The 25,924-nt window shown below is 44.4% G+C and overlaps 7 protein-coding genes across 7 annotated transcripts; 2 read left to right on the top strand and 5 right to left on the bottom strand.

Moving 5' to 3' along the window:
* Positions 1-180: 180 nt before the first annotated feature.
* Positions 181-4,811, bottom strand: L199_000589 (uncharacterized protein; the record flags this gene model as incomplete). The annotated part of the gene is made up of 4 exons (XM_064886355.1): positions 181-711; positions 780-1,033; positions 1,103-4,394; positions 4,479-4,811. The coding sequence occupies 4 exons, from the start codon at positions 4,809-4,811 to the stop codon at positions 181-183; spliced, it is 4,410 nt and encodes a 1,469-aa protein (XP_064742427.1).
* Positions 4,812-7,502: 2,691 nt separating this feature from the next.
* Positions 7,503-10,018, bottom strand: L199_000588 (uncharacterized protein; the record flags this gene model as incomplete). The annotated part of the gene is made up of 10 exons (XM_064886354.1): positions 7,503-7,756; positions 7,827-7,861; positions 7,956-8,013; positions 8,077-8,133; positions 8,195-8,264; positions 8,312-8,342; positions 8,400-8,457; positions 8,518-9,133; positions 9,198-9,830; positions 9,899-10,018. The coding sequence occupies 10 exons, from the start codon at positions 10,016-10,018 to the stop codon at positions 7,503-7,505; spliced, it is 1,932 nt and encodes a 643-aa protein (XP_064742426.1).
* A 2,227-nt stretch (positions 10,019-12,245) lies between these two features.
* On the top strand, positions 12,246-13,480 carry L199_000587 (uncharacterized protein; the record flags this gene model as incomplete). Its single annotated transcript, XM_064886353.1, has 2 exons — positions 12,246-13,402; positions 13,471-13,480. The coding sequence occupies 2 exons, from the start codon at positions 12,246-12,248 to the stop codon at positions 13,478-13,480; spliced, it is 1,167 nt and encodes a 388-aa protein (XP_064742425.1).
* A 656-nt stretch (positions 13,481-14,136) lies between these two features.
* Positions 14,137-15,099, top strand: L199_000586 (uncharacterized protein; the record flags this gene model as incomplete). The annotated part of the gene is made up of 1 exon (XM_064886352.1): positions 14,137-15,099. One exon carries the CDS (start codon positions 14,137-14,139, stop codon positions 15,097-15,099), a length of 963 nt encoding a protein of 320 aa, XP_064742424.1.
* A 385-nt stretch (positions 15,100-15,484) lies between these two features.
* On the bottom strand, positions 15,485-19,192 carry L199_000585 (uncharacterized protein; the record flags this gene model as incomplete). The annotated part of the gene is made up of 12 exons (XM_064886351.1): positions 15,485-15,518; positions 15,611-15,802; positions 15,869-15,949; positions 16,015-16,203; positions 16,325-16,756; positions 16,824-18,087; positions 18,145-18,214; positions 18,285-18,348; positions 18,487-18,498; positions 18,567-18,699; positions 18,884-18,906; positions 19,158-19,192. 12 exons carry the CDS (start codon positions 19,190-19,192, stop codon positions 15,485-15,487), a joined length of 2,529 nt encoding a protein of 842 aa, XP_064742423.1.
* A 765-nt stretch (positions 19,193-19,957) lies between these two features.
* Positions 19,958-22,876, bottom strand: L199_000584 (uncharacterized protein; the record flags this gene model as incomplete). The annotated part of the gene is made up of 8 exons (XM_064886350.1): positions 19,958-20,175; positions 20,251-20,341; positions 20,444-20,604; positions 20,672-21,040; positions 21,129-21,995; positions 22,071-22,106; positions 22,246-22,577; positions 22,794-22,876. The coding sequence occupies 8 exons, from the start codon at positions 22,874-22,876 to the stop codon at positions 19,958-19,960; spliced, it is 2,157 nt and encodes a 718-aa protein (XP_064742422.1).
* Positions 22,877-23,440: 564 nt separating this feature from the next.
* On the bottom strand, positions 23,441-25,762 carry L199_000583 (glutamate 5-kinase; the record flags this gene model as incomplete). The annotated part of the gene is made up of 10 exons (XM_064886349.1): positions 23,441-23,510; positions 23,560-24,213; positions 24,270-24,510; positions 24,594-24,673; positions 24,748-24,842; positions 24,911-25,006; positions 25,101-25,211; positions 25,352-25,542; positions 25,647-25,689; positions 25,757-25,762. 10 exons carry the CDS (start codon positions 25,760-25,762, stop codon positions 23,441-23,443), a joined length of 1,587 nt encoding a protein of 528 aa, XP_064742421.1.
* Between the last annotated feature and the right edge of the window lie 162 nt (positions 25,763-25,924).

Genomic DNA, 25,924 nt, shown 5'->3' with positions numbered 1-25,924 from the left:
AGATGACTACGTACGAAAAGCATAGAGTAGTTTGTATTCGACTTTCTCTAGATAGAAATCCTAATTATATTATGTAAAGATATCTCTCGCCTCCTGCCCCTCTGACAATTTTACATACATCTCCTTTTCAGTTAATAAACAAACAATTGCACAAGATGAACCAGAATCCCCATTGAGCTATTACTTCCCCGCCAGTGGCCGAGGTACACTCCCACTAATACTAGCTCTCGTCGCTCTCTTCTGAGCAGCCACACTCATCCTAGTCCCCGCTGCTGGTACAGAACCGGGTGAAGGTGCAGGTGCTATAGGCTGAGTTTTGATGCCCGCTGGGCCCGATGTAGTAGGAGTAAGAGGATTGATAGGTGGTTGGGGTTTCTTAGCTAATGGAGACGATATAGTCGCTCTTCTTCTTTTCGGTCCAGGACATCCTTCAGGTGGAGTAGGGGGTGCGGATCTCACCAATGGTCCCTTGGTGGTCGGCGTACCGCTAGAGGCGGTACCAGGCGGTTTAGTCGTATTCTGACATGGGCCAGGTGCCGAAGTTGAGAGAGCAGTGAGGTTAGGTACAGACTTGGAATTGACTGATGATAAGTTGGAAGCACCACTGGTAGCAGGAGCGGGAGTCGAGACAGGTGGTCGTCGCGGGACGAATGGTAATCCGAAGGTTTCAGAGGTCGGATGATCAGGTTTCAGCCCTGCCAATGTAGCGAACTATACCAGCACACGTATGATCAACATCGTTTCTTCCGTTTATTGTTTGTGATAGCATAATGACTCACCAATTGGAAGAGGTCCTCCCGCAACAGACTAGCTAACAAGCTGCCCTCTCTCAACTTCGCTTTCCTCGCAAATTCCCTAGCTTCAGATATATGCACCCAAATACCACTGACACCCTGAGAGTATTCGGCGGAAGGGTTCGAAGGTGGGATGACATGTCTGGCCGCGACTCGAACAGGTGAGATTGGATGATCGAAGTATTCGGGAAACTTGTTTTCGGGTACGCCAAGAGCAGCCAAAAGAGCATTTGCATTGACTTAGAAACTCGTCAGCTTGAACTTCGATACTAAAAAGTGAAGGTAAACCTAAGGAGAAAACTACTCACCAAAATCCGTGTCTAACCTTCTGAGGAGGACCTGTCTACCCTGACCTGGCTTACCTTCGAAGATATGAGCGTACACCGGTATATTATCCACCACACAAGCATCAACACCTGGGCAAAGCGGCTTTGTGATGGTCGCAATCTTCCCACCAGATTTGCCATTTCCATTACCGGTCGCAGGAGGAGGCATGGAAGATGACGAGGTCGATGTGTTGGTCGATGTGGGCGATGGAGTAACTCTGCTTGGAGGAGCAGCTGCCTCGTTCGAAGGTGTGGTCGTGCGAGTAGTGGAGGCAGCAGGGGCGAGACTAACACCATTGGCAGTGGGAGTAGGAGTACCCTTGTTGTTCGCGCTGCTGATGGAAGGTACAGGCGATGGCGTTGTCACAGAATTCGCCACTGTCATCGATTGAGGGGCGATCTGGGCTGGTACAGTAGTGGGCAGTGCTACCATGGCTGTGCTCTTCTCGTTTGAGGCCGAAGCGGAAGCAATAGGAATGGGTGTGGGTTTGACGGGTACGACCGCAGGCGCAGGGGCGATAGGTTGGATTTTGTGCGAATGCCTGTTCGAGCTCGGAGTAGAAACGGTTGAGGCCGGTGCTGAGGCTGGGGTGACAGGTCGACTGGGCAATAAGACTGGACTGACCGAACTTGCTGGGGCGTGATGCAATGGCGGAGCAAGCTTGCTGACATTTGTTGCTGATGCTGGTGTAGGTGCTGATGTGGCGTTGACAGCCATGATAGCTTTGACTTCCTGTTCACTCAGAGCGGTGTCAAGCATACCCATTCCTATATCTCCAGGTGGGAGGTGTGGTGGAGGTCGGGTGGGTCCTTGAGGTACTGCCATTTGAGGGAATCCAAAGCCAGCTTGTAGTGGTGGACTGACGAGAGCTTTGGGATCCACAGCCATGCACATTCCATCCGTAGGTGTTCTGAGCGAAAGATTGGACATGCCAAAGAGGGACATGGGTGATAGCGCACCAGGAGTATCAATGTTGATAGAATCCGTTGAGCTTGTTCCCCAAGGTGCATGATTATTATTCTCCGACCATGGTGTAGGTGAAGGATCTTGATGATGATCCATCGCTTCAGCCCGTATAGTCTGTCGATATGCTTCCATTAGGGCTTTCTGTTGCTCAACCTTCTCCTTACACGCTTTACGATGCTGTTCTTCCCTCGCATCAGCTTCCTTTCTAGCTTGCTCCAAATCAGCTGTGCCAATCGCATCATCCACTTCAGCATCAATGTCGATCCCGGTGTCAGGTGTGAGTGGCTCGGATTCATCGACAATTGGTGGCTGAGGTGAAGATTTCCTACGTCGAGCTGTGGCGTTTGATCTGACACTTCTATTTCTCGCAGGTGGTTTGACGATATTGGCAAGCGTACTACAAACACCTATACCTCCCCAATTCCCACTACATCTCAGTGGGTGATTCCTATTCTTCGAAGCTCTTCCACGATGAGGCGTCTTCTCGGCCTTTCCTGAGGCAGGTAACCATCCATCTAGTTCTTCGATAGTGACACTCTCGGGACCAAGGATAACCTCGTCGACTCCCATCCTACCATTATCCACCTCAATCTCGAAAGGTGGTAGTTCCGATGACCCGCTGGAGGGTGTTGAGGAAGCTCGAGAACCACGATATCCTAACGCTGAAGCATCATCTGGATCAGTCGCAGCTGGCGAAGGGTAATCCTCGGGCTCTTGCTTGATCCTGATAGCAGCAGCTTCCTGAGCCCAGAGGGCTGTGTGTAGATGACGATCGTGTTCGGGTGTAGGAGCATCACCAATCGTGGAGTTGAGATCGACATCAGAGAAGGTATCTTCAGCTTTTACTGGTAATTCACCACTTTCATCTAACCAAGGTGTTTCTTCATCAACCTCCATCTCCTCAGGATCGAATGAACTTCGAAGTTTGGACAAGTGCTGTGTGGGACTGACATCCACTGGTGGAGCGAGACTCTTGTAAGTCCGTAGATTAGGTGAAGCCGAGGGTGAAGAGTTGGCTATCCAAGCGTTGAGAGGTATTCCACCTGCATCGACAGCCTTCAACTGGCTGTTCATATCCGCAGACAAGTTGACTTTAGGTGACTCGAAGAGCGATGAAGGTCGGTTATCCAGCTGATTCAGCTTGATCCTCGACTCCAGATCCGCTTCTTCATCAGGCGATGACAGAGGGAAAAGAACCCTTAGAGCATCCGTAGCTTCCTTGACTTTCGTCTCATCTTCGTCCATTGACCAAGAGGGACGATCCTCCTCGTCACCATCCACAGCCTTGACCAGAATCTCCGAATCCATGCCCCATGTGGTTTCGCGCATTTCGTCATCTGAACTTGAACTCGAGGATTCGAATTGGTATAGCCTGTCGGGTCTAGCGGTCCAAGTGGTATTATCGAGTGAATGAGAAGGGAAAGGTGAAGCGTGAGGTTGGAAAGGAGAAGTGGGTATGATAGGTGAAGGGTAGAATATGTCCATGAAAGGTGAATGCTGAGGGAGTCGAGAGGAGCCGTGCACTCGAGGTGAGCTACCAAGGGAGAGTGGGGGAGGGACTTTTCGAAGTGAAGTTGTACGGCGTATCAGTCGAGATGGTCCAGGCATATCAAAATCCATGTCTGATTCACTGGTATCGCTCTCAGAGGACGAATCCAGTATATCTCTAGGTCTACGTGGTCTAGACTTGTTCTTTGTCGATTTGGATTGAGGTAAAGAGATAGGTTGAGCAAGACCAAGTCCGATCGTATCCTGTGGTACACCGACACTAAGGCTCCTTGACCTTGAGCTACTTCCAGCCTCGCTTTGAGTCTCTTCGTCTCCTGTGATCGGACCATTAAGCACCAGTCTTATCTTCACAGGTGCTTGCACCTTTGCCTTTCCTTTCTGAACGCCACCAGGCTTCTTCTCTTCCACTTTGACAGCCTTGTTCTCCTTCTGCGGTTGTATCTTCTTGGGAACCGGTTTCCTGGGTGGTATCTTAGGTACTTCTATACCTTCAAAAGGATTCTTCCATTTACTCTTCCCATTGCCACCAAACAAGTACCATACGGTACCCTTTGGTCTAACGGAGTCGTCGAATGCATTAGGGTGAAGAGCAGGTTGAAGGACTTGTTCGACGACTGATCCGGCAAGTTGGTGTTTGGCAAGAAGACAATGACGCTTAGTTCGCTCACATCGTTTGAGGTAAGATCGGATCGAATTGTTGATCAATGTAGTGGGTTCGATAGCAGCAGAAGGCGGTCGAAGCCATCCTTGTTGAAAACATGTCGAAGCGATCTCTTCCGCTGATAAAGCACGGTTGTCCTATGCACAATGAAATCACATCAGCTTTCAAATTCAGAAGACAATAGAATTTTCGTCAAGAGGTATTGAGACAGTATGACCTACGTAGTAAGCAATCGATCCCAAGATACTCATAAGCACTTCATCCGCTTCATCTTCCTCTAAAATCCCACATTTATCCCTCCCACCCCACTGAGCGGGGAAAGGACACGGTGTTCTCTCACTAGCTCCTCCTACACTCCTCAGCCCATGAGTCTTTGCTTCTGGTCTACCTTTACTTGAACTACCTATATCAGATGGTGTAGCAGGTGAAGGGGTGAAAGGTGTGGAGGGTGTAGCTGATGGTCGATGAGCACGAGAGGATGTGCGAGGTATCGGTGTGGATGACCCGGTGGATCCGGTGGGCGGCGCAGGTGCCGGTCTGATTGGTCGTGCCATACCGTGTTTGGAAGGGTTTTTTGGTTGATCACCGAAAGTACGAGCCTAGGATGGGAGGAAGAAAGAGTCTTTGTTTATAAGACTTTTCCTTCTTCCTAAGCTCGAACGGTGATTCACTCGTAACTCGTTTGTTTCTCCCTATTTTTTCTTCTCTTTAGCAATTGACCTTTCAATTCTAACGATTTTATGTCTAAAGAGTTTGATGGAGCTGTATGACTGTCGTTTGTATCATTCAATGCTGAGGTTGAATGAATGAAAAAGGTTGAGAGTTGGGTGGCGATGAAAAAGGAAATTTGTTGAAGAGATGTGAGCGGTAACTAAACGCGTTGCGATGTTGAATGTTTTGTAATGTTGAGTAGGTGATGTGATGGCGACGAGGTTTGGGTGGGATACGTAAACGTAATCGTCTTCGTATTGATATTGGTATCAGTCACGAGGTAAAAGGTTGATAAAAGGAGTAAAAACTTTGTGATAAGAGGTATTATATTGGATTGTTGAAAAGCGATTTGAACAAATGAATGTCCTTTGTCGATAGTCAATAGGTTATAGCCCTCTCTGGATCCCGATGATCTTCGAAACTAGATGAGTATCGAGATGAAATGGCTGTTGAGACTATCCTTTTTCCTATTGAACCTTTTTCCTTTTTGAATGATGAAAGAGAAAAGCGAAAGACTGCGAAAAGCAAAGGGCGATAAAGATAAAATCAGCTTCCCATTGATGAGTTTTGTATGATGATTGGTACTCGTACATGATCCAAGCGTAACATGGAAAGAGGATGATGGACAAAGCGACACAAACACAAGCACTCCATACATCATCTGTCACACACAGACCATCCCCCTTCCTTTCCATTACCAATGTTATTTATGATATTCCCACAATCCACAATGAGGGAACGCGTATCCTCATCAACCTTTTTATTCCTGATGATCCACTTCCTCATTGCTATGCATCGCATCGACCCCAATTCTCATTCGGATACAGAACAGCAGAGAACAGCTAACTCACCAGAAACAAATAACCCAAAAAACGGTGCTTAACGATAGGATGATCCAGCCCTATCTAGCTAACGATCCGAATCTGAAATGATAAACCGATATCCTTTTTGTGTTCCCTCTCTCTGATCCTCAAATCCGATTATCTTTTTTTGAGTCTGCGATTGGGAGGTTTTGATGGTATCGTATCTTGTGTTGTTGAAAGCTTGGCTTGCCCAAAAAGAAATGAAGACCGAAAGAGAAGAGAAAGTAGAACAGTATAAGGTATTTTTGGGTATTGAATGAGATGAAATGAAACAAGAACGATGGAGCGAAAGAAATGATAAATGATAAATATTAAAGTGATGAATGGTAGCTAGCTAGCTAGTGGCTACTAAGTTGGTTATGGGAACACAGTGAATGGGGAATCCAGGGTAAAAAGACCAAGTGAAAAAACGAAAACGAAAAATGACGGATGTGTTTTTTGTGCTTTGTGCCATGTACTACAACCATGCAACCTGACGCGCCAATTCTACCTCTTTGTTATTGCTGCTTCTTGCAACTTCTATCCATATAAAACGATCGCCTCATGTGTAGAGCATATATGTATTGTTGTGCACAGCGTATCAATCCCTTACCTTGCAGTTAGATACGATCAGCTACAGTAACATGATGGAGATGCAGAGGTTTGCATGACCATCATCATCATGATACCTACGCTTAGACCCAAATCTACTAATCCCGTTCATCTCACATCTTACCAGCAGAGGTCTAAACCAAAGAGTCTAGAAATCTAAATTCTCAAACCTGCACTTTTACCACGCCTTTGCTGAGATGCACAGTTGCGAGATTCTCCGAACCTTCTTTTTCGTTGGCTGGATGGGCGGTGTTCTCCACTTTCGTGGTAAAATACCAAGGCGTTCAGGGTAAAAGGGAATCAAGGTTAGTCGATCTTTTCACTGGGTTTTACCCTACCATGCTGTAAGGCTTCGATCCAACAAATGGACGAGACGAACAAGAAGCAGGAAAACTTCCCAGACAAAATAAGTTGCAGGAGTTAGTCACATGAAAAATCGGAATGACTTCATTCTGAATTTTAGACTGATTTAGCAGAAGAGCATACAGTTCAGAAGTGGCATTCAATGCTCGAACAATAAGTCAAGTGGCATAACACGATTGACCAACCTTGTTTCGAAAACTCACCTAGATGTTCGTTCATCAAGCTGAGTAAGTCGAAATTGATACCCTCAAATACATACAACCATAGTATTATATATATATATATAATCACCGTCGCCCTGTTCGAATGATAATCATATAAAGTAACGTAAATAGAATCGAAGTACAACCTCCTTCCTCCTTATACATCTTTGGTGTATTCCTTTTTTTCGATGATTTCCATTTTCCCTTTTCACTCCACATATTACCTTCCTTCACTCCAGAATACATCTCCCGTAAAACCGACTTGAAACGTCACATACCATATTTCCATACCCGTTTATACGTAATTTGTACCATTCTGTACCAGACTACACTCCTTGATAATTATCTTCCTGCAATATATATTGAGCTTGTTGAATGCCTGCATTTGAGCGAATTTACCACGTCCTTGTCTTCCAGAAGCTTCCTTCTTCTGTCGTTTGATAATGTAGGTGTGAATAAACGGAGAACAAATCATAGGAGAGGGAAATTGAAGTACCCCTGAAGAGGCGATAGGTTACCGAGCAAAGCAAGAAAATGAAAATGTTGAGAATGTGTAAGTAGTGGAGTTTCGCACAGACGTCGAGAGTGAGTGGTTGATCGATTGGAAGTTCGGAAGGTTTTTAGGGTGATGAGGATGATCGAACAAGAACGAGCAAAGACATTCGAGAACGTGTTCGGGCTGAGGTCTCGCACTTCCCAAGAACGCTGATAGAGATACTTCACTACTGAAGATTGTCAAGACTTGATCGTTAGATCTGTTCATTTCATCTGGCGAGTAAAGGTATCATCAGCTTCGAAAAGCACCTAGGCCTATTGTACATGCCTAAATAACACTTACTAGACGGCTTGGAGTTGTTGCGGCCAGTCGAGGACCTCCCATGCCGAATGTCCTTGAGTGCCACTGGCGCTTCTGTGGTGAGAAGGACTAAAATCATGCTGGGTTCTTGGGCTCGAATATTTATCGGACGATTGGTATGTGTTGAGATCGCCGGCCGGGTGATTAGACAGAGTGACAGCGGATCGATCTGATAATCAAGTTGGAATGACATTGATGAGCTATCAGTACCGTTATGCTACACGAGACTTACCTCGATTAGAGGGATGATCAGGGTAGCAGCTTTTACAAAGAGCTCGCCTTCGCCAATCTGGACGGGAAGGGAGGTTTGAGCATGATGTCGATCGCAGACCAGACTAGAGGGAACTCACTGATGTATCCGCAATCGCATCTCCAGTCGCCAACGGATCCGAGAGGAGGACTGTTGATGGTATTATGAGTCTGTTCAAGAGTCAGCTAGCTGTCCGCTCTCAGGCAATGACACTCACAATCATTTCCCAAGGTCGAGGATGACCACAACTGTTATTCAAAGTGAGCTCTTCATTTCTTAGGTTTCCGCTTGATTAAGAGACTTACGCTCGACAATCAGGGTTCTTTTGGAAATTGTGATAGCCACAATAGGGCTGTGCGCACACTAAAAAAATAGGTTAACAACTCGAACCTTCTGGTGTCAAATCAAAATGAAAACACTGACGCCAATCTCCGGGTGCAAATGGAGTAGGGGGAGGTGGACCAGAGTCCAAGCCAGTACCAGGACCCCAATTTGGCGGAAGTGTTCCGGTATTGGTATATTGAGTGACAGTCCAAGGTATCTTTCGTGGAACCATCACAGAATCGTTTGCATTTGGTCGTCTTTCCGGGCCAGGTGTAGTGAATTGATGAGTTGGTGCGGTATGTGTTAATGTACCGGTGTTAGCTCGGACCAGATCACCTTCGAAAGAAGGATAACGGGTGTGATGAGACATGCTGGGTCTTCGTTGACGATGGACAGCTTGATGAGCTTGTCCTTGATCGTTCTGAGCATACCACTTGTTGCCATATGCGCTTGACCTCTTTCCGGCATTGCTGAGTGCTTGGGTCAATTGCGCCGCGTTGGGTCTTGTGTTAGATGCGGTTGAGGCTGGATTTTGATATTGTTGATGATTGCCGTTATATGCAGGGAGATAAGAGCTCGTGCCAAAGGTGACGCCAAACCCACCGAAGCCAGGTGTAGAGATGAGGTCGGAGAAATTGTAATCCTCGACACTGGAAATAGGCTGACCGTTTCGAGGTTGACTAGACCCCGACTTCGCCGACGAGGAGTTGATATTCTGTGGATGCGAAACAGCCATCAGTCATGTTACCAGCATTATATAATCAAGGTAGAATACCTACCATGGATGTGGTAGCATATGTATCATCGGCGAAAGGATTGAACGTGATGGTCCTTCTCGGGAGGTTGCTGGCCGGATTGGATTGACCATGGTGAATGTTGTAGAGACATTCCTTTCGGTCCCGTTGAGGCTGATAACGATCCCACTGTTCTTCATGAACTTGAACTCCATCTTGGTACTGTTCATAGTAGGAATAACCAGGTCTGTAGTCCATTGTCATCTTGGGTGATATAGGTGAGACACTTTTGTGAGTCTCAACCCAGCCACTATTATATTGTGGCCAGATAGATGATGGTGATCCCGGAGTAGCTGGATATCCGTATTGAGGTTGAGGTTGAGTTCTTTCGATTAGACCGAGCTTTTTCTCTGCACCGATGGGGAGAGGCATTTTTGCTTTTTCCTTCATGGCGGTATCGGGCGAAGGAAGTTGTGATTGACCTTTGCTATTGGCAGGCTTTTGAGGGGTGAAAGGTGTTCCAAAAGGACGAGGTCGCTTGGGACTGGGCGAACCTTCGTTGTTGGCCGCATGGGAACCATTGGTGGTGGTGGAAAGGGTGAACGGAGGAAGATTCGTATTGATGGAGATGGCGTCTCTGGTTGGGCCAATGTCGAGATTTTGAATCAAAGCTCGAAGCTGCCGTTCAAAAATCCGCAGGGATATGTCAGCTGCGGATGTATGAGTGGCAAAAGAAGCGAGCTTACATCTTCAGTCGTTCTGGGCTTGCTTGCAATTCCTTGATTTTCAGGATGATGAGCTGGGGAACTGTTGTCATTATTTTTACCCTTGCTGGGGTCTTTGGGACCTTCCTTCTGACCGGACATCATCGCTGAGGCGAATTGTTGGCAGTGAAGGGTAAGATTGAAGTCGAAGGAAGGAGTGTTACCGATCAGGCTGGATCTGGTGAGCGGAGCTGTTATCGATCTACTTTGGGCTGTAGATTAGGGTCTCAGTCTTCCTTCACCTAAGCCGAATGATTTGGCCGAGATGTTGGGTGTATATGGGATGAGGGGAATAGTACAGAGGAAGTGATATAAGACAGGAGGGATGTTGAATGGTTGATAGAGAGGAGATGAAGAAGGAAGGAAAGACGGGATGGGAGTATTGATGAGATAATCGTTTGATGTTTGAAATCTGATGGTGTGTTGACCGTGATCTGGTCCGTGCGTTTCTCTCTTTTTAGGTTGATGTCATGAGATTAGTCAACCCGAGCTGACGATACTCTATGATGAAAGATTACCAATTCCTTATTCCCTGTTACCTAGTTGTTACCCTAAAAGATAGGAGATATATTATGTCGTAATAGTAATTATCAACATACAGTACCGTCAATTCAGAGTACACAATGATGATGGAGATGAGGATGGGAACCAGAATAGGTTGCTGCTGATATTATGTTATGTGTATATTCCTTTTGACGGTACCCTTCCTTTGATAATGTATGGTGTTTTCTTTTCTTTCTTTCTTTTTTCCTTGGTCCGACCAACCTTATTTCCGATATCGTAGTCGTATCCAAATCAGAGAAATTCCATTCCGGAATCCGAGTGTGTAGCTAGCACCAATAGATGATCACGTCCAACTGACTCATGAGTTCGACGACAGATGAAAAGGGTTGGAAAAGAGAGAGAAGGTTGACATCGTTGATTGATGGATCACCATATATATATCGTCGATGAATCGTTTTTGGGTTAGGTATGTGTATGCAAAATTGAACAATATGGAGTCAGGTAGGTATGTCTTCGTTTTTCTTTTCGTTTGCGCTAAACCATGTTTTTTCTTGATGTGAACTTTTGATGGTGGCCTGAATTTACAAGTGATAGATCCAAAGGACCTTTGGAAACGCAGAAGAACCAAGAGGATGACAGTGAAATACTCCCTGTTTTACATATACGAAATATCTCTTCAGGATAATCCGATTTTACCTTTTTTTCCCTCATGCTACTGTGTAGATACGTTTGCTCTCATCAAGCATGTGTCAGTCAGCAAATAACCTTAAGAATACCATTCTAAGAGTAAGAAAGATCTGGATCTGCCTCCAGCGAGACCGATACTGCTAGGAAAGCTGACGTGGTAACTCAAAGAGAGGAAAGGTTTCACATTGTCTCATCTGGTCAGAAAGCATGATGCCAAACCACCTTTAAATCTGGTAAACAGACTTGAGTACTCCAATACATATCTGCTGATCACTCAGGAATCATCGCCGAGAGACCGATAATCTATATTGAAGTGCTCAGATTCATCGGCCCTCCATGATGAGCGATATCATATCCAGCATTCCCTTCCCCGATCGATGTTACCCGATTCTGACTGTTCTTCTTTGTGTATATCCTTTGATCTAAATATCCATCTCGTGCTTGTGCGTAGCTACCATCAAAGATGACAGTGCCAATGGGATCAATAACTGTTAGCGTACTCGATATATGTGCCTGAATCACCGATCTGTGTCTGTGTACGTGTGTATTTGTGTGTGGATGTGTGGATGTTCATGCAAGTTGCAAGTCATCAGCTGTGTGTGATCACTCCGCCATCCATAACTTGTAAGGTACAATAGATTCAGCGACAGTTCGGAGATAGTTCATTTCTTGTGATGTGAGGTGGGATCACCTTGATGAGTGGCACTGAATCTTGGAGAAGGCTGAATGATGATAAGATCACGGTGAAAAGGTAGCTCAATGTTATACACAGAATCTCTTCTGGAAGTCCCCAGGGAAGAAGTGAGTGGTAGCTAGATCCTGAACGTGATGGGGCACCGAAACGGACAGAGCAAGAGGTTTGGAATGAAAGGATCAAAAAATGTGATACGTATTTTGAGCAAGCTGTATGGTCCCCAGATTCAGACGCATAAAGGAGGAATGGAAGAACATGTTGAGAATTCCTCGTGCAATGATATATTCCATGTCCTCATCATACGATATAGAGGGCAAACGACACTGCACATACTATATTCTCATCTTGTGTTTTCAAAACCAATAGTCTCCTCAATTTTGTCCTCCGCAAGACATCAGATCCCAATCCAATCGTCGAGGTACTGTATAATTCCTAGTTCAAGACATGGAGTCAAGCCGATCCGGGGACCGTGACAGTCCCCGTGAATATTTATCTCTCTTTGACATGTTCGAACAATCTTGTCCTACAGACCATGATCAGATAAGCTCCCTTGAAAGAGGAAACCAAAATCATCAGAAAGCGAAATTGGATGTTCACATAATTCCTGAAAGCGATGAAAATTGTGATACTTACAGAGTTCAAATTTACCCTTCCATCTCCCACCAGGATCCTGCCCCTACCCTACCATATTCCGATCCAGCTTCGATTTCCACAACGGATGAATCGGATCTAATCATGAAGAGACACAAATCTCTAACCGCTTTCGCTCCCTATCTATCTAAGTCGTTACGACTCATTCCATCCGAACGAATCCATTGTGGCAGTCTAAGTTGTTTCGATCACGTAACCAGGTGTAAAGCAGAATTACGATGGTATCTTCCTGACTCAAGAAACGACAGTGGGTGTTGGAAAGGTATGATCAAAGATGATTGCAAAGCTATAACACACTTTGATTGTAGATGGTCAAAAGACAATGAAGCGGATGGGGATGGGGATGGGGACCTACCATATGATTCAGGTAATTTATGGAATTATGATGATCCACAAGATATAATTAGGATCTCAAATCTCCTACAACGTCAAAAGGTCCAATCGGAATTATCCAAATCTTTCACGAGTATTCCTATTTCTCATGTAAGTGGTGGTGGCACCGGTAACATATGCTGTAAACAGGAGGTAATGGATTTGCCGAAATTCGAAGGAATAGATTGGGATAGGAAAAAACCAAGAGAAATGACTATCAAGACTGTACAGACTTTCTCAGGATCAGAAATGAATGTACCTCGATGGATCAAAACCATCAAGGAATGTTCGATGGACGATGATGATATCGATAGATACGTAGAAAACCTGACGAATCGACAGTTTATTGCTAATGTGAACAAAGGTGATGAAGAGTTGACGGAAGTACTTCAATGGTCTAATAGGCTGATCAACTCATTACCTTTTCGTCAACATGATGAAAAAGAAGGAGAAGAGAAATATGAGCGTGTGCATCGCTTATCCGAGTTCGAACTGATGTGTAAGACTAGGCCAACGCCGGGAAATCGTAGTTATGAAAACGGCTACTATTCATTCGAGGTTCGGATCAACCAGGATCAGTCGGCGAGTAACAAGAACGATGATTCGGGTATTGGAGGTCTAACAAGATATACATAAATGATAATAGATTGAGGTGAAATGGATATGGGGTAAATAGGAATCGTACAGTAATACACAACGATCAATACAGCACCTCCTTGATTGACTCGTTAGTGATATGAATCGAGGACTCTACTCATCCAGTGTACTGTATATACCCATAGTAGGATTACAGGAATGCTTGCTATGGAGATTCAAGACCTCTATGTCCGGACTTCGTCAGGTGAAACATGTTTGTTGGCAGTGTTGCATGGTCAACAAACGGTGGCATCTGAAAGGAGGCAGGAAACACACTGTGTATCCCCGACTGCCATGTTTTGCGAATAGTATATCATAGTTATACGAAACCCACAACATACGATAATACCCATATACAATATACGGTATCTCAAAAATATTCCGCTTGCTCTTTCGTCCATTGACCCCTACTCTTGCGACGATGAACTCGAGTACAACCAGCCATGATCCTAGTAAATCACCATCCCCCACGCTATTTGACATATTCGAGTATCCTTCCTCAACAGACAACCGTCTGGATAGCTCAAGGATGAAAATGGATGTTCGCATATATCCAAACGATGAAGACACAGTCAAATGTCAAGCCAAGTCTGATAGCAATATTACTGAAGGCACATACAAAATACAAATATACCCTTACGCTTATGAAGCAACCAACACCGACTTAATCAGAGCAATGCCACGACCAGATCCGAGCAGTCTCACACTGAACCACCACAAACCTCTTACCACATTCGCACCCTACCTAACAAGCTTATTACAGAATGTACCAACACTCCAAATGAGAGTAGCCAATCTAAGTTGCTACGATCATATATCCAAATGTAAGGCCAAACTTACATGGCGACCTCTCGATGAAGGTGGAGACGGTAAGAGTTGGAAGGGAGTCATTCAAGTTGATTGTACACCAGGTACGCTAATTGATTGCAGATGGACAAAACATGATCAAGAATTGATTAATAAAGAGAGAAGAGAGTGGATGGTGATTCCTTATGATCCTGGTAATTGGAATTATGATGATCCTGATGAAATTGTCAGATTCTCTGCTCTACGAAATCAAAGACAGATAAATGAAGAATTATCCAGATTGTTCGAGAACCCTTCTACCACTGGGACCACTGGGACTAGTGAGGTGGTAGGTGAAAAGATGAATAAACAAAAAACATTGGATTCGACCAAGATCAAAGAAGTGAATTGGCGTACAAACAGACCGAGTGAGATGTCAATTGATACTATCCAGACTTTTGGTGATACGATGGAAATTCCTATAGGATATAACAGTATGAACAGATCCGATTTAACAAATAACCAATTGATTGGTATTGATAATAAGACAGAAGATGAAGAATTGACTAAAGTCCTCTTTTGGTCCAATCGATTGATCAATTCCCTACCATTTCGCAAGAGCTGCGAAGAAGATGAAGATGAAGACAATCGAGCGATGTTCTTATCCCAGTTCGAATTGAAATGTCAAACGTGGACAAAAGATGATCCTCATGGATATTCGTTCGAGGTTTACATCGACCAAGATCAATTTCCGAACGGAAGCGCAAGCAAGAACCAGAACAAGGCTGGACCGAGTGATAATCCGGATTGGAGATCGAATAGGATCTGGATAAGGGATTACAGAAAGAATTAGAGAAAGAACAGTTTGTACGGGGGACCAGAAGTGCTCAATGATTTTATGTATTATGGAATGTATATCGTCACTTCACATCACAGCATGACATACGGTATTCATGCATACTCATAACCTGGAAACCTCTTGAGGCGAATTAGGACATCGTATATGTATATGTATCAAGAAGGAGAAGGAGAAAGAGAGAAACGAAATCAGAAAAGGGAAAACGAGACCAAAAACACAAAACACAGACGACGGGATTACATAAATCATACCTGACCGGAAGAGGATGAGGATGAGGATAGGAAATGATCTCAAAGATGTTGTACATGGATGAGAGATAGTCTATAGGATAATTGGAAAAAGAGAGAAAAAGGGAAAATCCGTTGAGTGGGTCATAAGTTTATTCTTGACCGAAACCAAGAGTTTCCTCGACACTAAAATGTATAGCCAACAGTCAGTAACTATGACTGACATTCAAGACAATAAAAGCATTTTGATTGAGTAATCAATTAATTGGTTCACTCACGCAATGGTCAATTTCTGTTCCAAAGCCTCATAAGTCTTGTAGGCCGGCAAGTCAATCCTGTTGAAACAAGTATGTGATTTCGGTAATTGGGTTGGTTCGCCCGCTTTCTCAATGGTAAATCGACGTGGTCCGTCAGATCCTTGCAAATCTTTGAAACCATTCACTGGGATTCTCGAGGTACCGGTTGTGAACCTATATTGCAATTCGGGTCAATGACATTCGTCATGGCAAGAGACGGGATGTGACTCTATCACTCACTGTAATAGACGGGACTTTCTCTCGGCAGGCCATCCTCTGACAATCTTCCAGAACCATTCCACGACCTCGTCAGATGGGTTGCTAAAACGCAGGACAATCAGTGTTAATTCTCTAATGGATATACTCATTGTGCTAGGTAGACTCACTATCCTCGGTAATCGGTATGTTTCATCCAATCATCCACATCAATTTCTGACATACCACCAATGAGCAATTCCAATTCTCTCTCATCGAACACGTTAATGAGTTCTTGGGGAATCAATTCGTTGAAACCTGACATGAACGCATCGAACTGTTCGCTGACTCGTCGGGAAATTCGGTACTCGGTGACGAGGCTGTGCAGATAGAAGAAGAAATATACTCATCAGTATGCTATTCTGCTTTGGCGAAGATGATCCGGCATAGATACGTTCCACCGATGAAGTTTGATAGGTTATAACGGAACGCTCAACTCACTCAACATAATCTTTCTTATTCTCCTCCGTAACCTCGATATTCCTTCCATCCTGTTTCAAATCAACCGTCACTACCTCACCGAAATGCTCCTCGGTTATACTGAACGTATCCTCGATGACATCTGTGATATCATTCTCAAGCATCCAAGTCAAACCCCTATGCAATCCCGAATCGACAGATTCGAGATCTTGCAGTGTGATCTTCTTCTTCAGGATCATCTTGTAGAACGATACGATGAAATAGGCGTCGAGGAATCTTCGGTGGAAGATACCTAATCCTACTACCCTACCGATGAATTTGAAGTAATTTAGATGTTCTGGATTAACACCGGAGTTGGGGTTGATTTGTAAGGTATAGTTGTCATGTGCGGAATATTCGAATAAACAGTAGAAGGGGTTGAACATCTCGTGTGATAGTAAGAAGAAGAATTCTCTGTAATGACACATCGGCAATTTGGTCAACCTATATCCCTAGTTTCTGCTATGCATGCTTCACTCACCTCGACAAACCTCCATAATCCAAACCATCTTCACCTTCAAACTTGATCATCAATCTCTTCTTCAAATCATTTGGAGTCTGCCTCATGATCTCAGTGTATGATCCTTCAAAGATGTTATCTCTAGAGACTTTGATATGACATTGACCGGTATTGGATCTGAGAGCAGGTTGTGATCTGAAGTAGATCAATTTCCTTCGGAAATCTCTCTTGTACTGTGGTACGTTCTGATCCAATGATGAAGGTAATCTTGGATCATCCCATGTGGTAGTCTTTGTATTGTGATCAACAAAGTACACTCTTGCCGTTGAAGTCAACCTCATCTCCCATCCACTGGGTAGTGGTCCCAGTTGACTGACCGTTTGAGGTTGAACAGTCAAATTACCTTGTCCTGGAGCGATGACTCTCAATAACTGTTGTCGTCGAGGATCAACCCAGGTGGTAGTTCGAGTGTTGTGATCAACGAAATATGGTCGTCCTTCAGGGGTGAATCTCTGTTCCCATCCGGCGGGCAATGGTCCTTGTCCAGCAGTCGTAACGTTGTTGGAAGCGACTGCGCCAGCAACACCAGTACCACCGTTGGTAGGGGTAGATGCACCACCAGTGTTGGACTGTTGAACATCGAGCATATCATCCGCCAAGTTTCGTTGATTGTGTCTTGCTCTTGCTTCACCGGTGGATGTAGCTTGAGAAGCATTGTTGGATAATTGGTTGTCACTTGGTCTGTTCCAGGTGGTCGTTCTAGTGTTGTGATCTACGTAATATTGACGACCGAGATGATCGATACGTCTTTCCCAACCAGCAGGAAGAGCACCATATTGATCAGAGTGCGAGTCGAATTCGTTGCCAGGTCCAGTGCTAGTACCTGTTTGACCGGTGGAAGCAGCTTGCGCAGTGGGGTTGACCGTAGGGGCGCCAGAGGCAGCAGCTGCAGTGGCGTTGGTGCTGATGGGCTGGGGCACGGCAGCTGAAGGTTGAGCAACGTTGGGACTATCGGCAGCGGCAGCTGGGCTTGGACTTTCCGGTTCAGGGGTAGCATTAGCGGCTCGAAGGGTTGAGCCAGGTCGAGAGCCTGCGGTGTTGACAGCAGCAGCGGTGTTGAGAGAAAGGGCCGATCCATTGGCAGGAGCGTTGAGCATGGTGTTGGAAGTAGAGGCAGCGGGTGCTGCGTTGGCGGGTCCACCTGTTTGAGTGGATAGGTATACAATAAGTTTTCCTTGTACTGCTTGACCGTCGCTGCCTTTCTTCAACTCCTTTGTGAGCATTTCTGAGTATGATCTGTCAGCTAGGTTTTCTCGCAGTTTACAGAAGAAGCGTAGCTTACCTTGCCCACCAAGTTCAAGATCGATGACATCGGATACCTTGATGTTGATGACACCTAAGAAGCCCTGGTCCTATGCGAGGAAACAATGATAAGTTAAGCGCAAGGCCGTGAAAGGGTTGATAGGGTTGAATATGACTCACCTTTCTCTTAAATTTTCTTTGATCAAAGATTTGTACCGCTACAATTGAAGAGTCTTTGACGGTACTATGGATGACATGAAGTATCAGTCAGCGGGTTCCCCAGTACATGAAGAAGCACTATCTCTCTTGTGTGAAACAGGGTGAAACATCCCTTGTTTCGTCTCTCGTCTTTTAACAATTTTGCGGAATCAGAAACACTTACATGTCAAAGTTTCTGTTTCGACAATACCAGATAGACCATCAGCTTCTGTTCCTTGTGTGGAAGTAAGGGTGACAACTCACTCATTCCAATAAGGGTTTAAAGTCCTCTTGATCACAGAAGTAGTATGAATCTGTTCCGAGTCTACCGAAACGATCGCAAATGGATCTGGTAATCGTAGGATATCCCTCTTGATCAAAGAGTCGGCGGCGACGACTACATGTGGTTGAGATAAGTGCGTTGATTTGATGTGATGTGTGGAGTTGACGTATTGACAGTGGATTGATTGACACGAGGATAAAGGATAGATAGACCGGATGACCATAGCATACCATACATCAGTACCTATTCACCCACATCCACACTCATAGGTTAAGCGAAGAAGTGATGATGAACTTACTAGTGACTCGAATAGACCTTGATCTATATTATGAGATACAACAGGAATGCGTGAGATGTGGTGGAGCAGTGCAGGAAAGTTGATGGTGAGATGTCGATATGATGTATGCATTGTGAGGTGCGATGATGTTGATAGGCATGGGAAGCAAATATGAATCTGAGTCAGCGCTGATCCTTGTCATGTTGATACGATGATGTGTCTTGTCATTCTCTTGGTATAGCGAGTATGGTACGAACAAGGACAAGGGGGGCGATGCTGTGACAACCAGACTTACAGGTTCCTATTCCCACTAGCCGAATTAGCTACCATCTTGCTTTATGCTATTGCTTATGCTTATGGTGATAGCTCTCTATCTCTCCTGCTATGTATGTCTATGTCTGCCGATGATTGATGGTCGATGAGATGTAAGATACTTGTGAAAGTGATATATATGAATGATATGATGTCAAATGGATGTGTAAGATGACAAAAGTTGAGTAGGATGAATTGTATACGCAGACTAGTCTCAGAGTCTTATCAATCATACACTAGCACCCACACAAAGACATACAACCCCGCTTAAAGCAACTTGCTCAGGTGCCACTTTCGAGGGTGGACACGTGGTAGGTATCCGAGCCGCACAAACCAACGGAGGCAGACGGAGTAAACGTCGCATGATCGTATGACGTATCATCATCCATCAACACTATTTATATCTTAAGAGTGCTTGGATACGAGTAGCGAGTAACGATGGTTGGTGTACTGCGAATTCATTTCGTTCATTCATCATTCTCAGATGAGATTATCATATATATCATACGGTGAGATATTCAACTATCATAGAAGTACGGCACTACTACCCAAGAAGAAAAAGTCATGGTATAGTCGTATAAATTCGTGAGAAAATCCACTGGTAAGGGATCGGAAAGCATTCAAGGATAACTTGTGTCAAAAGAATATACCTATACTATTAAACAAAACAAATGTACAGTACAAAAATAAAAAAAAACACCTAAAATGCCATGTTAGTCATCTCCACTAGACCATCTGCCAATGATTCGACCTTTTTACCTCTTTCACTAACATTGGAATCGATCAATAATCATCCTCTTCCTCATCTTCACTTCCAGGTCTAGTCTGCTTTACCACCTTCTGCTTCTTAGCTTTCCCATTCGGTACTCCTACTGAACTAGCTCTAGGCGTAGAAGCTCCAGCAGCTTCCAATTCCTGTTCGGTCGCTTTAACTTTACGTGCTTGAGCAAAGAATAATTGCACCTCTTTATTTGAGATATTTTCAATCGAATATTCATTACCTATGAAAAGCAAAAAGAGATCAATCTTTCATTCCTTTGCTAGCTGTTTGATGCGCTTTCGTACTCTACACTCACCTCGAGGTACTATGAATTGTCCACCTGGAGCCATGATGAAACTTGTTCTGTATATTTGTACTTGAACAGCCCCTTGTATAACGTAAAATACCTAAAAACACGAAATTCAGCTTTTCATGTCCAGCATACTAATAACAAGTGCTGTGGTGAAGAATGGTCGTCGGGAGTGAAGTGAATTAGATCAAACACTCACATAGGCATTATCTTTACTTGGTTTAGTAGTTTTACTCTTTCCTACAGGTATCATGACCACTCCGGCGGCCATGAAATCGCCTTCACCAAATACCTTCTGGTATGAGAAATTCTGATTCGCTTTAGATTCAGGATTAAGTAAAGCTTTAGGACATGCGATCTCTGCGGGAGTGTCAAAACAACCATCAGCTATCACTCGTTTCTCAATTTGAGAATTTGGTTCACTCACTCCTATGTGATTCCATACCCTCCGGGAAAGTCTTGACCAATCCCGTCGGTTCAGTTTCGTCATCCCATCCAGCTTCTTCTTCAACTTCGTGCTCAGAACTACTATCCTGTCTGGATCTCGACCTTTTCTTCGTGCTCGGAGTTGTCGAATTAGCCCTCTTAGTAGTCTTCTTGTGCCTCGCAGAAAGAGGTTGGGGGGTCTCTTCAGGTATGGTGATCACTTCAGCTATGACCGGTAATCCAGGTCCACGTCTGTATTCGAATTTTTCACCTCTCCACCAATCCAAAGGTTTGAAATGAGTTCGGCTCGATCGTCGACACTGGAAATTCCCGTGATATCCATCTTCTCGATCCTCGTCTGATGCGTCACCTACCACATAGTTCGGACGTTAACACATCTTACATCGTACGATATTTCACCTCTTGATGTGACAGAAAGGGGATGGAATGGAACTTACCACTAACTCCGATTTGAGATATCCTCGTTCTCTTAGGTTTAGGAGCCACACTACCTTGTCTCATCCTCGTTCTAGCAGGAGGAGCATTCTCATCTGTTCTACTTTTCTTCTGAGCAGTCCTCTTCTTAACGACTGATTTCTTCTTGCGTTCCTTATCAACTCGTGGTGTCGATTGTTGTTCATCATCATCATCATCTCCTTCAGGTTCATTCTCTTGATCGATTGCATCTTGTTCTAACCCTATATCATCCTCTTCTCCATCAGATTCAGGTAAATTCCCACCAATATCATCACCAATATCACCACCATTACCAATGTCATTGTCATGATCGAAATCGTTATTATCGTCATTTCCTAAATCTTGCATGGTATCATCTCCTCCTCCACTCCCACCACCGATATCATCATCGAATGAAGGTCCTCCAATATCCATATCCCCATCGTTATCACTTATACTAGCCTCCCTATCTATGTGACCATTACTTTTCGTCGATTTTCTTCTACTGCTACCACTATGACTCGTATAGCTAAGTTCATCGGGTTGAGAATCAGGTACTCTACTACTCTGTCTCTTGTTCTTCTTATCCACTGTAGGCGATATAGACAATCTAGTTGACTTGCGTGTACCTCTTCTTGGAGATTCTTCATCTTCATCCTCATCTTGATTTGTAATTCCACTTCTGTCGGGTGATTCTCCAGTCATATCGCTTACTCTACCTCCGTTCCTAAGTCCAGAATGCGCAGATAGGTTGGACTTTCGTAGTGAAGAACGTGCTCTGGGGGAAGGTATTGCGTCGAACGTTCGGTCAACAGCTGGTGAGGAGACTGGTAATCTCGATCGTGAAGGTAAAGCGATAGACGGTGGGTCTAAGTAGAGTCGATTCAATGATCAGCAATCTTGGCCGATGTCCTATGAAATACTTGGAGGATAAGAATACTCACTACTTTCAGTTGCAAAGTATTTCGGAGTAGCCGCTTCTATATAGACAATTTTAATCTCGTTAGCAATGATACCATCGTCGAGCAAGAATCAAGACATTGTCCACCATGTCAACCTTGATTTGCTCGAGTGAAACAAGACAGACATCGAGAATCATTGATCAATCGCTTAACTCACGTAAATCATCTTCATCATTCAACAAATCATCTTCCAACATCTCCTCATCCTCTTTATCTCTTTCCTCTGGATCGATATCGCTCATCCTCGATCTAGTCCTCCTCAACGTTCCGAAAGATGTATCACCAGTCATGGGAGTATGGGCAGTATAATCGCTTCTGCCAGCTGGTGTTTTGGGTGTACCTATACCCTTACTGAAAACAGAGGCGATCGATCGAGAACCTGAACCGGAAGCGTACTCTGTATTAGTAGGAGATGAGAAGAACGCTGCGGGATCTTCAAAGCCATCTGATAATCTTGCTACTCCAGTTGGCATAGGGGCGTTGGTTCGACTGTGGGTAGTGTAGTGCAGTGCGGTGCGAACAGAATCATAAGATAGGTATCGAGAGAGGGTCGTCATGATCCGGGAGTGAGTTTGAACATGGATCAAATGAGTGAAAGACAAGATAGGATGATATCAATGTCAGCGGTCAAATAAGATGACATCTTGTAAATCAAGATACGATGAGACATAGCAAATGCTACGGCACTGTTGGGACAAGACTCACGTTCCGACAGTTTTGGGATCAGCATTATAAGCCAAATGCGCTTCTTCCCCCCTCCTCGCTCTTCCCGGCGTGCGCAGTGACATATCGGTCAGATCTCAACTCGGTTTCTAAGATTGATGGATATGTGTCTGTGAGATGTTGATTCCCTATAAGTTATGTCGAGTAAGAGGTTGAGATTTAAGTTGGGGTTGGATGAAGTTGGCCGGTCGGCAAGTCAAGTCGCCTGTACCACTATAGTAGACTGGGTGGAATATGCAGGGAGCAGCAGCACTATTTGCGCTCGTACTGTACTGCTATTCTTGATGTGATTGGATACAAGGTAGATCAAGATGGACGAAGGATGTGATGATGCTATGAGAGCAGTGCTCAGTGTCGAGTGATGATATATATGTTTGTTTACTCAAGTTATCCTGGTTTTGTCATGTCGCGTTACACCTTATAATTGCCTATTTCAGTAATTTACCGGTTGTCAAAAATCAAAGATCAGGCAGCCCCGATCAGAAGAGGGTTTTATATGTTTATACAAGTCGATGCATATATATCTCACAAGTCATGGTCATACTAAGACCATCTCCATGTACATGTCTTCAATCCCTTCTTCAACATGGCATACATCATTTCATATCCCATACCATGCTACCACATCATCACAAAAACGTTATCGAATCAACTACATGTTCAGATTCACTATAACCCAAAACATTCTCTATATGTGCGCTGATATACAACCATCAGCATTGTCAATATCCCTAAGATGCAGACTCACCTTTTAATACCTTTGATTCTGTCAATCTCAACACTGTTATACTGCGCCAATCCTTTTCCAATCTCAACCTCTTCCCATCCTTCTTCTTCTTCTTCTGCTATCGTATCCCTGTTCTGCGATTGCATTTGCGTCAAAGTGACGTTATTCAGCTTTTCAGCGATAGCATTAATCGCAGATGAAGGCGAAGGAGACGAAGGACCAGATTTCGATAATGGATCTAAAGAAGCTACGGACGAAGAAAGCGATAAGATGGGTTGTATAAGGGGTGTATCAGGTTGAGCATTCGTAAGATGTTTCAATGCAGGTGAAGCCAATGTCACAGGATACGAGGAGTTGTCATTAGGGATTTTGGATGTGTTTGCAGGTGTAGGACTCGAATTCGTACTTTCATCGATCGAATTCCTAGATACAGGATTGGTGATGATGGTGCTGGGATCTCCAGTTTTACCTTTCGAAGAAGAAGAAGGATCTCTCTTCTTACGTCTGACGACTAATCTAACTGCTTGATGAGATGCAAAGGGACCTTCAACCTTGATGACTCCTGCTGGTAAAAGACGACCTCCCGACTCTTTCCTCTGTATAGCCCTATAGGCACCTTCGTCGATGGTTATCGTACCTGCTGAATGTAATCCATGGGCTATCCACCATTTTCGACTAAAGCGAGTATGTCAGCATGGAGCATTCTCAGCCAATTGCATGGAACGACTGACTCTTTCAGAGCTCTGTCTCTCCTCAGGAATCTCGTACATAACGGACCCTCCTCCAAAGCAGGTGTCTCAGATATATCCCTACTTGGTCCTGCTCCACGCTCAATCACGTGGAATATATCCTTAACATTACCCGAATGCATGATCACGGTAGTCGTCCCAGCAGCAGTCGCCAGTTCAGCAGCTATAAGTTTCGTTGACATCCCTCCCGTACCGAGTGACGTTCCAAGTGTTGCTGTGGAGACTACAATGATTCTGATGATCAGCATCGTTTCAACTTACGAAGGTCTACTGATATCATCTATTAGGCGATTGTCTGTCACATACCTTGCTGTTTGACCTTCTCAATATCCCTCACTACCCTCACAGGCTTAGCATCCGGATTATTCCTTGGATTATCCGTATACCTAGAACCACATCAAAACTCTTTCAGCTCACCGCTCCTCATATCGCAAAATCGTGTCCCTGTCAGCTGACTCACAAGCACTCCACATCTGTCAATAAGAAAAGATAATCCGCATGAACGATTGCAGATGAAATAGCAGATAACGTATCATTGTCACCGAATTTGATTTCCTACATGACCTTCACTGAATTAGGATACTCAATTTGGTATTGTGGAAAACAGATTCGTTTGAACTCACAGTAACAGATACAGTATCATTTTCATTAACAATTGGTACCACACCCATCTGAAGTAGTTCCGAGAATGTATTTTGAGCATTGAGGTATCTTGTTCTCTGCAAACAATGGTAGTTTCATCAGCTTCACGATGAACTGGTTAACAGTCGAGAAGCTGGGACCAGTAAATTCCCATTGGATTAGTTGACTTACATCAGATATATCCATTCTAGTTAATAATATCTGAGCTATAGGTTGATCCAATTGCGAGAACAAGTTATCCCATAATGCTATCAGTCGACCTTGACCAATTGCTGCCAGTGCCTATATAATGGAGTATATCAGAACAGTTTCGGATTCTTGTGGCCATCAATGTATCCCATGGCACATCACAGTCAACCAGCTGAAGAAGGTACTGGTACTGTAGTTGGGATTGATGTTGACTGTAACATAGATGTACTTACCTGTTTCTGACTCAATCCTTTCCCTCTACCTCTCAGATCCATCCTCCTCAATCCCACTCCTATAGCACCCGAACTGACCAATACGACTCTATGACCCTGTGCTCTGAGACTCACGACCGTCTCGACGATAGATGAAAGTAGTTGAAGGTGGGGCAAGAATGGGTATTCGGGAGAGACGATGGAAGAGGTACCTAATGACATGAACAACGGATAGGTGTCAGATACCGCTTGACTGGTTGACTACCCTAGGGTTCGAAGCAAGACGAGGTCAGGGGTTGTGGAGTAGACGACTCACCAAGTTTGATGACTATGGTCAAAGGGGTCGCTTTGGTTTTCGACTACATAGTCACATCAGCCACATTCCATTCCTTGTCCAAGTTGGATATCTTTGTCACTTCGACATACCGTCATTTTGCTTTCTTCTCTTCTGGTCTCTTTAGAATTCAGCCGTCACTATCGTCCAGTAAAGTTGATTTCTCTTCGCTAGATATATTTGAACATCGACCTCGGCAGATCAATACTACTACTGATGCTACCGTATAGGGGGATTCGGAGTGAGTTGCAAGAGATCAT

This window comes from Kwoniella botswanensis, chromosome 1 (genome assembly GCF_036426115.1).
Source record: "Kwoniella botswanensis chromosome 1, complete sequence".
Classification (NCBI taxonomy): domain Eukaryota; kingdom Fungi; phylum Basidiomycota; class Tremellomycetes; order Tremellales; family Cryptococcaceae; genus Kwoniella; species Kwoniella botswanensis.
The sequence above is the reverse complement of the archived record's forward strand: the minus strand, read 5'-3'. Positions and strand labels throughout refer to the sequence as shown.